Below are 15273 nucleotides of genomic sequence, written 5' to 3' on the forward strand. Positions count from 1 at the left end.
ATCTAATCTTATGCACCCCCTAAATTTCAGTACCAACAAATGTTACTGAATACACATATTATGCATACTTTATATAAGTAATTTTTATTTATGTGGAAGGAGGGAAGAGTAGAATGCATGTAATAAACAATACACTCTGAAATTATTCACTTGTAAAATTATATCTTGTAATCAATTTACATTATAAAGTGCTGCAGACATTATTATGAAGTAAAAACATTTGGGTTTATACAGAATGGTAAAGTACAAGATAGAAATATATCAGTCAGAAAATAGTTAAATATGAGGACATGGTAATTCTGATCTACAATCACGCTTCCGTCAGAAGTTAACATAGAAAGGAAGGGGTGAGAAGTGTTATACTAGCTGCAATTTTCTTGCCAAATTTTATGTCACAAATTTCAATGTTTGACTATATGACTATAATATAGCATGTGTAACACTAATTTGAGATATAATTTTTGGTAGTTTTTCCATATTTTATGATCTAATTCATTTGATTCTCTGTTGTAACTCATAGGCAGTGACTTACTAGTGAGTCTGACATCAACCTTTGACCGGAAGCTTAAATCTCTACTCAGTGCGACAACAGCAGCAGCAGCAACAACAACAACACTAACAACAGCAGTTGAAGCTGTCACTGATGCAACCACTGCTACAGAAATTAAAGCTAGTAACAGGACTCAGGAACCCAGTAAGCTGCCACAAGAGAAAGAAAATGCAGCAAGCAGTAGTGATGACAAGTCATCTGTGAGTGCAGTAGGAAGCTCAGAGATATCAATAAGTAGTCTACTGGAAGCTTCAACAGTTACATCTACCAACACTGAAAGGATATCAATACAGCCAGCAGGAGCATTTACAACCACTGCCACAACTATCTTCCGAGACCCTAGCCTTCATCGCAGGAAGAGTGCCTCTGCTGCTTGTAAAGGGCAGAAACATGTAAGTTAGATAGTATTACTGTAGTAAACCCTTTCCCAATGCAGGCACTAGGTTTCTCAAGAATGGTGTTTAAGTAAATCTGCATTGGACAAACTTAATACCTTATGGGATAAATTAAGTGAACATGGCTATGTAAAAGTTTTCCATTAATACCTAGATATGTAGACTTTTTACACATGTTATTTTTTCAGGATGCTGTTGGAAAGGATGAAGATAAGCAAGTGGAAACAAAGAAACAAGATTATCTAGTTAGGGGAAGATCTCGTGAGAGCAGTTCTGTTTCCAGTAGGAAGAGTTTCCCTCATCTGGAGCAGAAATCATTACATGGAGGCAAGAACTGTGAAAAGAAAAATGAAAATGATGGAACTGTCTCTGATAATTTAAAAAAGGTAGCAAATGACAGAAGCGCAGTTGCAAGACCCAAAAGTATAGACTCCGTGACAAAATCAGAAAAGACAGAATCATCACATAGTAGTAGGCTCAGACGATCTGAATCTCTAACAAAATCAGAGAAAGAAGAAGGAAGTGCTGCCAGTATAAAACTGAAACGCTCAGAATCATTGACTAAGGCAGATAAGCAGGAGACAACAGCTGTAAACAGTAGACTTAAACGTTCGGAGTCTTTGACAAAGGCTGAAAAGAGTAGTGAAACAACTTTGGCAAACACTAAACTCAGACGTTCTGAGTCACTGTCAAAAGCAGAGAGAACTGAGACATCTTCAAATACAAAACTCAGACGTTCTGAATCACTCACTAAAGCTGAAAGATTAGAATCACCATCAAACACAAAGTTAAAACGTTCTGACTCATTAACAAAAACTGAAAAAACAGAATCTAACATTAGCAAACGTAGGCAGCAAGAGATACAAATTTCTAGCTCTGGTTTTAAAAGTTCCAGTAGGGGAAACAAAGAAAAAGAAAATATAGCAACAATTCTGACAAAACTGAAACGAAAGAATGGAATGCCTGAACGTTCCATTAAACGTCGTCACACTGTAGGAGGGACCAAGGACTTTGACAAGCTCCATTGGTTGGACAATCGGCTGCAACATGAACAGCTTGCAGAGAATGAGGCAGCCAGTGCTGTTTCCATGACAACTGTAAGCAATAAGGAACGCCGGTGTCTCCGAACAAGTTCGCCCGACCTCAGTTCATCACGCCTCAGCGGAATATTGGCACAGGATGGATTTTTGTTTGAGATTAGCCTGCTTGGCAGTGGGGGCATCATGGCAGAACTCAGGCAGCACCTCTCACCAGTTACAGGTCGTCCACACAGCCTCCCAGATCCAAATCTAGCCTCAAGAGTATTCAAAGTACCCTTAGAGTCCCATGTATAAAACATCAAGAGATCAGCTTATGCATTACATTGCCTGAGGAATCTCACAGATTATTGTTTCATTTGAAGGTGAGTCAGATTATGCTGAATCCATGCAAGGCTCTTTTTTCTTTCCTCAGTCTTTTAAATATTAAGTATAAATTACCCATGATAACAAGTATGTCATGCCACCAGTTTCTGATTCTGTACAGAAATGAAAATGCAGTCCAAAAGTGATTTACTGCCATAACAAAGCGACTCCAGGATTCAGTTAATTGGACAAGGAGTGAAAATATTGTGACGTTTTGAAAGTATTTGGAACAGAGTTGAGCATACAACCAACACATGTCTCAAAGTACTAGCTATTCTGACTACAGCTCTGCAACAAAAATTTTAATTATACACCAGTTTTGGATTTTTATTCTCAAATGAGAATGGTCCACAATTATGAAAATTAGTAAACTTGTCTTTAATGGTTTAAAATGGCTGTTATATTTGATAACATCTCTTAATTGCGTGCTGATAAGATACCATGCATATTGAGTTTGGAAGGTTTATAGACACTTTTTATATATTATGAATGTATTTTTTCTTTCCTTTATTGCATGTGAAGTACATCCAAGAAGGTCGTTTATTGTTCAGATTTTTCTTAATTTTACTTTGTCAACAGTAGGCATTTTTGTGTCATTAACAAGATCCTGACACAGAACATTGCAGCTGAATGGTTATCCCTGCTGCTTCATATTCAGGAGGGGTCCCAGGTTCAAATCTCAGCCTGGTGACTGGCTATTCTGATTGACAGTTTTCATGGTTTTCCTCAGTTTCTTCAGGCAACTGCTGGTTTAGCACCATAAATTAGGTTATGGCCATGTTCTTCCTATTCTTTCAGGTTCATTTTTCGTAAACCGACTTATCATTCGGTACTATATATTATGAGTTCCTTGACGTGTGACAATTGCAACACATCATCCATGTTATGTTATTGAAATGTTATTTTATAAAGACATTGTATTTTAATTAATAGGCATTTGGATTTATCATGATTTGTACACTAACACACATTTTTAATCTTTGGAAACATCCCAAGAAAAGTAGGTATATAATAGTCAATTACATGAATGAGAAATATAGCCTAAATATTGCATATCAGTACATAGCGCTGTGAAGTTGTAAGGAAAAACTGGTATATAGATTGTTATTTTGTTTTTCTGTTGCTAACTCAAAGCTTTAGTTGAGATTTTGCTCTCATCTTTACAGATTCCTGTGTGTGTTTATTGATGATGTAAGTCTGTGTGTATCTGTGTTTTCTGTTCTGTTATTTTTTTTCTTTTGTTTATGTGAAGAATGTGGAAAACTGATAGGTTGAAGAAATGCATGAACTAAGCAGTGTGGAGCCGAGCTGTATGTGTCCAACTTTGTGCACAGTATGAAGTTTCTCCAGAACTGTTTCAAAGAGGAAGATTCAGTGAGGTAGGTTCAGATATTGTTGAGATAATCTGAACAAAGCAATCTTTTTGTGATACAAAACCTTTTTTTTTTTTTTTTTTTTTTCCATAGATGTTTATATATATATTATAATATTGTGAGGTGATAACAACAAAGAGGGGAATTCTTTTATATAGACCGTCCATAAAAGAAAGAAGGGAGGGGGGAAGAAAAAATTGTTATTTTTGTTTTCAAAATGCCTTATAGTCTGATAAAAACACCAACTGCAAGTGGGTGAATGAAAGCTTTTAAATTAATGTATGTATTGTATATTTATGTTGCAATTATAAGGTGAGCTTGTGCAGAGGAAATGGAAGTCCACGTGTATAATTTTTGTGTGTGATATTGTGATGGCATTTCTATAGGGCTGGGGGAATTTCGAAGGTGGAGAATCTCTAAAACTGAATGAGAAGCTTACTAGAGTCAGTTAATGTAAAAATGCGCACTCATTTTGTGAACTGTTTTACTTGTATGGTCTTTTTTCCCTTGTAAATATATGAGCTCTGAATACTTGTGAGTGGTTTGTCACTGTATCACCACCATTCCGTTCCTAAGTGGATCCAGACTTTAATTGTTGCTTAACTACAGTTTTGGGGAATTGCTTATCAACCTATGTTCAGAAATGCATTGTTATGGAGATGCAGTAAGTCTGTTTTGAGTCCCATGTGATTTTTCTAATTGCTGTGAACGCCTCAGAGAACGTGTAGCGTCACGTGAAGGAAGTGTTTGTCATACTTCTTGTATGTATGTGGCTTATTCAGCAGAAATTTATCATAGTATATCCCAGTATTTCCTTAACTGTATGTGTGTGTAATCAGCCACCAGTATAATTTAAGCCTTCCTACTGCTACTTAATCTGAAAGACCGTCCTTCCGTTTACAGGTTTAACCCTCCTCTCCCACCTTCATCCTGCACATCACCACCAAGACTCATCCTGTGTGGCAGGCGACCTTTGGAGGAGGTGGGTTTATTTAGTATTTTTTGTAGTTTTGTTGGACCAGTTATACACATTTACTGCCCAGCATTTAAATGCTAGTTTTGTATCTCCAGTGCATGCTATGTATCCTGCCCATCGTATCCTCATTCATGTGATCACTGCAAGGTTTGATGATTGACTAATACCTCGTTTTACAAAGCATTGTTTCCCAAAGTGTGGTACATGGTAAAAAATATGTTACTAAAAATTGTTTTAAAGTTCGATCTGTTGTATGAACTCTTTATATAAAGAAAACATCAAATTCATTAATCTCAAAAGTTTCTGTCCGTTTTATCTTATATTATAACCTTATTTAGTTCATACCTGAAAGTGTAATCATAATGCAGTTCAACTGATTCTGATATAAGTGGGAGAGGGGGCATACCAGTAAGGCGAAGATCCTAAAAGGAGCACACATTTTTGACGTTTGGGAAACACTGCTCTGAAGGCTGGTGACAGTGATTGATTCATCATGCTGCAATTTTTGGGCATTATTTACTGAATTATATTTAGTATACACAGCAGTTCGTTCTAATCACAAAAGTTCATGTATACTGAACTGCAGACATTGAGACATGTATACGAACGTAACATAATAGGAGTGTGATTAAGACATCGTGGACCATCGCTGATACTTCTAGAGCAGCGATTGACGTTTATGTTTATTTTATCTTTGATTAACCTAGCTGCACTACTTATACGTCTGTTTTCCCTGTTAGTGGACTGGGTATGTCTGTCCATCCATCTTACAAATATGATTATTAATATTATAGACGTTTGGTGACCGATTGTCGTGAAACTCAGTAGATGCAGCATGGCAGAGGAATAGTACGACATATTTTTAAACTTAAACTCCTTTGTGCAAGGCCCATATAAGCTGAAAGTTGCTCAGTTGTTGGAACATAATCCGTCTTTATGGAATCCTAAATTTCATTACCATGTTCGCAGAAAAGTGGACCCTATGAATGTATTCTACACGCTGTTGAAGGTCCATATTGATATTCTGCCATGTACACGTATCTTATTCTTCAGAATCGTAAAGTGCGTTATGCCAACCTGTTTTGTAGCAACGAAGCTGGTCTGGTGGTAACGGGAGTAGACACAGTAGCAGCTTATCAAATATTTTCTTAATATAACGCGCACCTGTACAAACTATCAAGGCTGTTTATAAATGCGGAATGGACGACAGACTGAAAGCAGGGGAGAACTGGAGAATACTGTGAACTTGGATAAAATTAGTTTTGTCCCTGAACTCAAATTAACCGAACAAGGACCCGTTTCTGTGTTGTCCATTCCTCTCGTCTCTTCCACGTGCAGCGGTCTCCAGTAAGCCAGGATTTAGAGTTGTGGAGATGTTTGTGGCCGTTTGAAGGTATAATCCCTACATTTCCTGGATATGACGGAGGAAAATCATTAATATCGTTCAGTATTGGTCTGCACTGTACAGTACTTAAAGACAGAATTTTTAATAAAGTACCTATACGTTTTACCGTGCGGACACGACGTAAGAAAACATTTAGAGTAAAAGTAAAATAAAGTGTAGTACAGAGTACGCTCGATTGTAAAGATAGACCGGCTATTGAAAGAATTGCGCACTGGGGAACAGCATAGGCCTCTTCGTGTATCTATTATTTTACCTGTAGCATTGCATTAGCTCACTGGTTTGATTTTGGTTTCTGTCGGTGCAGTATTTCTCCTATTTTACAAGGAGTCCACAGTGTAAACGTACCTTTACAGGCACGTTATTTACTGCACCCGGATGAAGGGTGATACTTATTATTAACAAAACAGCAGTAACGAATGCTGTCGTTTGGATTTCTCGGGCACTGGGACAAACCAGCAGTAGGCTACTCAACAGGTGTGTGGTTAATCAATACCGAATGGATGACAGACTATTCTGAGTGCCTCAAGATAACGCTAGGGATGTTCTCGAAAACAATTCAGATCAGTAGGCCTTACTTTAAATATATCATTTTAAGTATGTGGGAAATACCAAGATTTTAAAGGTCATTTTGTTGAACAGTTTCAAAGTTTCGATTTTGATCTTAGGGGTTGTGACGCCATGTGGGCTTGTAGGTGATCATTAACGTTTCGGAGGAACATAATGCATCTGTCTTCCTCTAGCATTCAAGTCAGTTTCCAGTAAATCATCCACAGACAGACGACAGTTGCTTGATTTCTCTTGCTTCATTTGCTGTACGCAGTCATCCTCTAATCTCATCCACGTTAAAAGAAGTAGCTAATATAGCGTCGTTAAATAATGCACCACTTAATAAACTATTCCGGCCTCTGGGATGCGAAACAGTCCTTGCTGTAAAATATGTGAAGTAGGACAAATCATTGCCTTTAAGGAGACTGTGCTTTATGTGTTCATGGTCCTCGGCAGCGTTTGTAGAGGCGCCTGTCTTGTCGCATCGGTCGATGCTTCGTCGCTAGAACGCAATTCGGTGGAGATTACAGCATCGTCGTTCTAAATTACGCTGCACGTCGACATGTCTTATAAAGCGAAATGTGACTGAACAAGACTGGAGCACACTGACATCCCGAATGTGTTCACGCCGCATCTCGGGTGTTGACGTAACAGAGCGACCAAAGTAAATAACATGTCACCGTCGTATTCAAGCAGCTCCTGATTTTTATAAAATACTAGCATCCGATTATTGGGAAATTTCTTTGTGTGTATGGGAGTTCATTCATGCGCAATCTTTCCCTGTTTAAATTCCATTATTTTAAAGGGATTATTTCCGCAAATGAACAGCCAGAAACGAATGTACAGGCGGCTGAGTTAGTAATTTGGGCTAAACAGGTTTCATTTCCAGAGTTGACTATTTCCGACATCAGCAAATGTCTCTGCTGTTAAGTATTAATAGGGCTATCCTTAGGGAAGGGCAAGCGGGACTGCCTCCCCGGGCCTCTTGCGTCGACGTTACTTCGCACACGATGACAACTTAAACGTCCAAGAAGTAAAAATGTAACATAAAGCATATTAATTTCATTGTAACTCCAGAAGTAATATTAAACTTTCAGTTGTCTGGGTTTGATTTATTTTCTGTTTTGATTATGAAACTCTTAAGAACGAGTCTGCATAGACTGCTTCGACCGGCGTCCTACGCCCCACTTGGGTGGTATTGACAGTGGTTCATAGCATATATCGTTAAATGCTGTAAATTGCGATCAAAACTCGGTCGAAATAAGGTCAGCATTCTTGTGTTAATATAATCATGAATAAGCGCGACCCCAGATCAAAATGCTCCACACCTGTCATCTGGGGTGTGACCCCTTGAAAAGATACCTGATAGAATTGACGTTATGACGTCAAACCTGGGAGCGAGTAGACGGCCTGTACGGCTAGCGCCATCTTAATTCGAGATTCACCAACTAAGCTGTGTAGTTGACAACTAAATTTCTCTGTGTTTGGATCGGAACGGGAAAATAGAGCACCGTTTGCGTGTTAGTTACGATTGATAAGGAACGCCTGCGTGAATACAGATAGCAGTATTTAACGTAAACGTGTTTCATTGTCTGCGAGTTTGGTTCGGGGCTTTCGAATTGTATGGTGATGGCGCCAACGGCGACTGAAAATCGATCTCGAATCCTACACACACACACACATTAGCAACCCCTCCCTCACCCTGAACATTCCCCTCCACCGAAACTACAATTGGCTTAGCAAACAGCTGGTGGGCTGAAATCTACAAAATCCATTCCAGTTTGCGTATAAATTTCACTTTTATTTTTGGTTTATGTTAGTCGAGGCTCCCGTCACGACAAAACCCCCGTTAGCGTAAGGAAATTCCCGTTTTAGTTTTAAAGCTCTGTTTACAATTTCCAGCAATGCGTTTCGTACGCAGGAACGGTGGTACCTAGCAAGGGATGATGGCTTGCGCTTGCGCAGGACTCTGCCCTTAGTTCGTTAGTTGCTTGGTTTATATCTGAGATTAGTCTGTGGCATAACGGCAGATTGGATTCGTGTCTGACATTGTCACATTATTTAACCATTATCTACTGAATACTCTGCCATGCGTTAGTGATCGGGTTCAAAGTTCAGACTAGTGTGTTGAAGCAGTGATGGCTTCCAATGAACTGTAGGTCACAACGCTACTGCGTTGATTGTTTCTGACACGTGAAAATCATTTCATCCCGTGGCCCAGCGATGAACGGGGTGTGGAATCCTGCCTCAGGATGGTTCAGTGTTCTGGTCAATTTGTGTCTCATTGCCGGGTGTCTAGGGAATGGAAATATCGGTGAGTAATATCACTGTTTAACGTTATTGCAGGAAGTGACTGCCTGTTCTTGAAGAATGTTTCTTAGTATTTAATCAGATTATGTAGATTCATGATCAGATGGGTAATGTTCACCAGCCTAGTGTCATACAAAACTCTACAGCATTATGTCATCAAGTTAATAAGACATTTTTCTTGGTCGCTGTTTTGAAAAAGTGTTTTTGAAAGAGTCTGTTCATTCTGTGTTAATGTTTGCATTTTATGCCAAATGACTTCACTTAATGGCTTTACCGATCATTGTTCTATGTACAAGAACACTGAAATTTTATTCAGAAGAAGTTATATTTAAAATTTTTATTTTTGTTTCTTGTTCAGAACAATTTTAAAACAATCCACCATCATCGTAGAACACCAGACATTTGCTTCATTTGTTCGTCTGTTATTTTGATCAAAAGAGAGAGCTGTGACATAATTGATATCATCATTACTTCAGCTCTTCATTCTTACAAGGATTTGAACGTTTCACCAAAATGTTTTCGAAGACGATTAAAGTTAAATGAAGGAACAGGCGACTGTCCAGGTTTCTAAATTACGAATTATGTCAGCACTAGAAAATCAGCCATCAAGAATGACTGGAATATCTAAAGCAGTACTTAAAATCACATTTTGATTGAAAAATCGAACGAAGCAGCACGTATACGTGTAATTCAACATATATATAGCAGTTTATACATTGAATTGTTTGATCAGTCTGTAATACAAAGTCAAGGCCCTCTGAATCTATGTTGTTCTATCAACAATTAGTTTCCGATAAACAGTTTAGCCAGTACTAAAACTTCGATAGGAGAATCGAATTGTTCAGCAACACCATCTCACAACCTATCGGTCTAAGATCTTAATTTTTGCCTCCAGTCTCATTTTCGTTCTTTAAAGTGGCTGATAGCCGAGAGGTTTTTACACCATAAAAGTGCATCGCATAAATCTTAGTAATATATATCAGGCATTTGTAATATTTTTAAGTATGGTTACAAGGAAAACGAAATTATAGAGTTGTGCCGTTTAATGTCAAGATTATATCAAACCCAGTTCTGTAAGACCCATTTTAGGCTACTTAATTATTCTTCCAACTACGTAGGTGTTTTCCAGCTGATCTTTTTCCTTCAGGTTTTCGGATAAAATATTACATGCATTTCTCATCTGTCCCATGCGTGCTATATTCTCTACTTATCTCAAATTCCTTGAGTTTTAAGTGTGATAGGCCTAATATTTCGCAAAGAGTACAACTTAGGCTTTGTGTTAAATTAATTTTTTTTAATATGGTTACATGTGATGAAGCACAGGTGAGAATATCCAGAAAAATTATTAATTTATATTTCGAATTTATTAATACATTTGAAGCACTATTGATAATTATTACACTTTCGGTTGCTGATAGCAAAAATCAATAAATAAGTGAAAACGTTGCAGTGTAACTTCGATGTAACTTCACCTTGAGTTTTATCAAATATATGTCAATGCTAACAGCTCCTACAAAGTGGTTGGACACACTTTCGTCATATTGAGGACATGCATGCTGAAAAATGTATCATTAGTACAACTCTGCCCCCCCCCCTCCCCCCGAAGAACAGATGTTTGGAAACTTACATTTCACCACGGACATTAGTTGAGTGGTTAGTGCTCCTGCTTCCTATTTGGGAGGTCCTTGATTCTAAACTCGGCGCGGAAACCCAGTGTTCTTCCCTAGGTTTTATGGTTTTACTCAGTCCCTGTAATTAAATGTAGGACTAATACCTTAAATTAGTCCACGATCGTTCCGTCCGTATTTTTTCCAGTTCATTATTAATTAAAACATTGATTTTTTTGTTTGGTGTATAATAATTTAAAACATGCAGTGGGTTGATATATAAAGTATATGCCGATCCTGTTGTCTGTTTTTAGTAGCCAGTTTTACTTCCACTTTTGGGCTTAGTTTTTCTTTCATGTATGGTTTATGGTTTCTGTAGAACAGAACGATTGAAGCAGTTTTCGTAGTCTGCTTTCGGCTGTCACGCTTAAACACGCGTTTCCCGTTGCGCTGGTTTCCGCCAAGATAAGAGCACAATCATGCTTCGCCACCCTCGGCTTTGTCAACATTAGGTGTTTCAATCAGTGTTGCTTGTAGTGTCAATTCCAGCTTATTCGAGAACGGTTTCACGATGTAAGAACAAAATGTGTTTTCTTCATAACTTCTACTTCTTGTCTGCAATTTTGTGGAGTAACTAGAAATTCTATAGGGACCAAAGATTTTCAATGCCCGTTCAAAATTCTTGCAAGTGTGAAATGTTTTTACACGGCTGAATGAATATTTTAATAGAAGTGGTTCTATTAAAGAAAAATATTTGCAATAAATATGAGTTTACTTTCATAAACTTCGCTTGGACTGTCTCTAGCAGTATTTCAAATTAATTTCTCTGGGTATATGAATAAGTTCTAGGAGTTTATTAGTGCGCTTGATTTATTAATACTTGTGCAATAAATAAATAGAACAATACATTAAGTGCTGGAATAAATTGTCTTTTTGACTAGTAAACCTACTAAGGCTAGGTTGAGGCAGCGGCAATGCTCTGTATCTGTTTGTATAATTAAATTAAGAGAATGTTTGTTACTATTCACTTCAGAGTGGTTTTCTCTGCTCTTATCCTAAGTCGTAAATATTAAATTTTACAATATTGCATTTTTTCTTGTTTTGTTTGGGTGTAGAACTCGATCTCTCGCTCTAAGGGAAGAACACAGGTCGAGAACGAGAATATTTGGACGTAGGGAGAGGGAACACCAGGCGGAGAACTGCAAAGGATTTTAACCACATGATTTTAGTGTGAACTAATCAAGGAAGGGCAAAGCATTAAACACATTGGTACATGGTGGAGATGGGAAGAGTACTTTTCTGTTACCTAGGCGTAGATGAGATGCTATCACTGAAATGGGTCTTGGCGTTAGAAAGTGAGGACATGGACGGCATTTATTTAGCTCAGAATAAGGAACAGTAGCGGTCTTCTGCGGAACAATAATAAAATTTGGGTAACAATAAAAGGCAAGTGTGCTACTGTCAGCTTCACGAACACTGCCCCACGAGTCAGTTCAGAATGCAGTCAGTAATGTTATTCTTAATTGCCTTATCATACAAGTTTCTGTCGGCGTTATATGGTTTTCACGCTTTGTAATCTGTGGTATCTTATTGTTTTTACCCTTAGCTAAGTTGGGGCTGTTGGTTGAGTTTAATTAAAATGTGCGTGTGAGCCCGCTTCTTGTCTGTCCTGTGAACTAAATATCGATTATACCACCATGCTATGTAGGCCATTCGGTACAGCTTCTTGTTGCAACCAGTATCACGTAATAACGAACTCACACGTACCGCCTTCATTACGTTTGTGTCCATCATAAGGTTCCATATCAAATGTTACACACAAAGAGAGGGAACTTCTCCCGTATGGCTGTTCAGGGAAACTTGCCAGGAGACGTGCATCACCACTTATCCCTCACTTGATCAAATGTCGATGTCAGATCATTTTTGTTGGAGGGACGGTACATTAATCATGAAGCTGTACCCGATCTGTATCATTTTTAATTATCCATAGATTTCACATTTGGTTTGTTTCTTATCGCGTGCATTTATATCCGGTATCCGTTTTGGATTTGCTGTAGAATGATTCTTGCCGTTCTGTCTGATTTCATTCTGATATTGTTCACTCAGTACATCTGTAAACAAGTGAAACTAAGCAGCGTCGATAAACAGTCCACCAATCATACAGACGATTATTATTATTATTATTGAATAGTAGTTACTATGGGGAATGGGAGTTTAAATTATGCTGTTGTTTGGGATGTCTGTTATGAATTGTGTTGAGCCAGATTTGCATCTTGAGTTAAGCGTACCACTGGTGCCTCTTTGTTGAACAGGACATTTTATGGTTTCCTGTTAAGGATATCCGGATGTTTTTATGATGTGCATACAACACGGATGATTTCAATATTATTTCCAATCTTTTTATGTTGTTGGTGTTCAGCCGTAAAGTTTACATGGCAGTTTTATAGACGTATCAGCCGATGTTTTTCTCGCAGTAAACTCGATTGCCTTGCACACAGAAATGTTATTTGTAATGAAGGACACGAGGCTGTGAACCGGATTCATATTACTTTCTGGTTTCACGGGACAGTGATCTGTTGTTACATGTTTGAATAAAATTTGAATCCTAATGTTTTAATTTAAAACTTCGGCTTTAGGTGATGTTACAAGACTGGCTATTCAGCTCATACGAGAAAATTACGGAAAGGTCGATGGTTTTTAGCCCTTACACAGTGTGTTTCCAAATGAAATTCCGTCAATGATACGGGAGCTTCGGGACGTGAGGTCAGAATAAATGAGCTCAGTCCACAGTGATCCAGTAATGTTTCCATGAAATGTTACTTCCGTCAAATTGTAAGGTTCGTCTCCTAAAATACTGACTACAAAAAATACATCTAATTATCAACCAATGCATCGTTTCTTTCCTATTATAATTTAATTATTTGGTTGAGCTGAGTAATTACATTCATAAATTACGTCTGAATATGCATCTTCTTTATAGAAATAATTCCGAAACGCACATTTTCTTAGCCAGGACAAAGATATATGAATTTTAGCCTGACCAGGAACAATTGATTCATCTGTCTGAAATTATTTCCTTGCATCTGTATCGTTGTCGAGATGAAGTGTTAGAATATAAAATGAAAACTGTAGGCCTATTTACTTCTAAACCTATAATATATGCTTGTGAAGCGCTATTCTGTAATGATAGTTCATAACTGAGTGCTGATCGGTATATTTCTACATAAGTGAAATATTCTTCGATATTTTATGTTTTATGAAGTGTGTAACAACATTTAAAATGGAAAAATGCATATCGGACACTTTGTGATCATGCCGACCGAATTCTGTCGAGCGTTATAGGTGAGAAGAATTGTCGAGCGCTCGAACTCCGACTTACAGTCTATAATGAATCCGTGGGAGTAACACTGACAGATCGATTGGAGCATCTAGAGGTGACGCTTTGAGTGACAGAATGCAGCTGAAGCGTGTAGAAATCCTTCAAGTCAGTCAGCCTCTCTACGGTTTATTTGATGCAAGAAGTCTCTCATAGTGAAATTGAAAAATACAAAATACAAGCAGTAGGTTACCAGAAGCAAAAGGCCCCGGCAGTCCTCCCGTGGTTCTATATTGAAACCTAAACAAAGATTTAGATATCAATTCACGTTGAAATCAGCTGTGTGATTGTCAGAACTAACTGGATTGTAGTCACGGAGAACAGGAATCTGTTTCTCAACTAAACGAATTTTTACTGAATACAGAAGTTCGAAATGTTGATATTTGACTGTGTTTCAGTTGGACAGGTCGCATAGGAATACAAATGCGTTGGATTTTGTACTGCAGAGCTCTGCAAGTAATGAATAAGAACATAAACAGACGTGTTCTCTGCAGGGACTGTACGTGTGTGATTGTGTTTCGAGTCTACAAGATTCCGTTCTTTGGGGTTGGATGAAATTCAGTCTGGGAGGTTTAATATGAAAATTGTCCGAAGAATTTAATTTAATTTCATACATTTCGTTGAATACACACGAAATCGAAATCTGCAATACTTACAGATATTAATGAATTTTATTATTGAGAACTCTTTTTGGAATTCATGTGGTCTACGAGCTTCTAAGTCCTTTTACCCTACTTGTTAATTCTGCAATTTACTCTAAGTTGGTCGATTGATTCATAGATTGATAAATGACTTGTCAGATGAGAATGGAAAATATGTAGAATGAGGAGGCACTCGCTTGAAGAGGTTAAGGAAACCCGCGAATGCCTCACCAAAGTTGCATCTACATTACTCGTGTTTAAGGGACTCGGGGTGACTGTTGCCGGTGTGTACAGACAGCTGCTCTACCGACACCTTAGCGAACCGCTCGAACCTATGGTTCCGGTTGGTCGCGCTTCTTCGGTTCGGGTTCGTGAAACCGTCCACATTTGCGGGAACACACGAGACGGAACACGATCTCGAGGTGGAGCAGACTGGGAGGTCCTCAAGGACGGCGTGTTTTAAGGTTCTGTCTCTTGAGAATATAGTTTCATGTAACAGAGTAGTCCATCTTGGGAAGGAACAGTTGCTAACCTAAGCAGGGATTTATCCACCTTTTATGGAACAAGAAGGCTTGTTACCGTGTTCCGCAGATCCCGTCACATTTATTTATCCTGAGCCAGATGAATCTAATCCAGATTCTCCCATAGTATTTTTGTAAGTTATTGAGCGTGTGAAAGAAATTACAACAAG

The 15273-nt window shown here is 38.2% G+C and overlaps 2 protein-coding genes across 3 annotated transcripts in view; both read left to right on the top strand.

Moving 5' to 3' along the window:
* Positions 1–4255, top strand: part of RhoGAP19D (Rho GTPase activating protein at 19D) — a 117778-nt gene extending 113523 nt beyond the window's left edge. The window contains exons 31-32 of the mRNA XM_022061346.2: positions 521–942; positions 1134–4255. Coding sequence (XP_021917038.2) covers positions 521–942; positions 1134–2279 — 1568 coding nt within the window. The 3' untranslated portion in view covers positions 2280–4255. The remainder of the gene's footprint in view (positions 1–520; positions 943–1133) is intronic.
* Positions 4256–8115: 3860 nt separating this feature from the next.
* The window catches only part of IA-2 (tyrosine phosphatase IA-2), a 62629-nt gene continuing 55471 nt past the window's right edge, over positions 8116–15273 (top strand). The window contains exon 1 of one of the 2 annotated variants that reach the window (XM_022061351.2): positions 8116–8962. In XM_022061351.2, coding sequence (XP_021917043.1) covers positions 8872–8962 — 91 coding nt within the window. In that variant the 5' untranslated portion in view covers positions 8116–8871. The remainder of the gene's footprint in view (positions 8963–15273) is intronic. The other variant, XM_022061349.2, reaches the window with a different exon arrangement.

This window comes from Zootermopsis nevadensis, unplaced genomic scaffold, assembly GCF_977971745.1.
Source record: "Zootermopsis nevadensis isolate Lab colony 2312 unplaced genomic scaffold, Znev_1.0 Znev_ptg000027l, whole genome shotgun sequence".
In the NCBI taxonomy this organism is placed as follows: Eukaryota; Metazoa; Arthropoda; class Insecta; order Blattodea; family Termopsidae; genus Zootermopsis; species Zootermopsis nevadensis.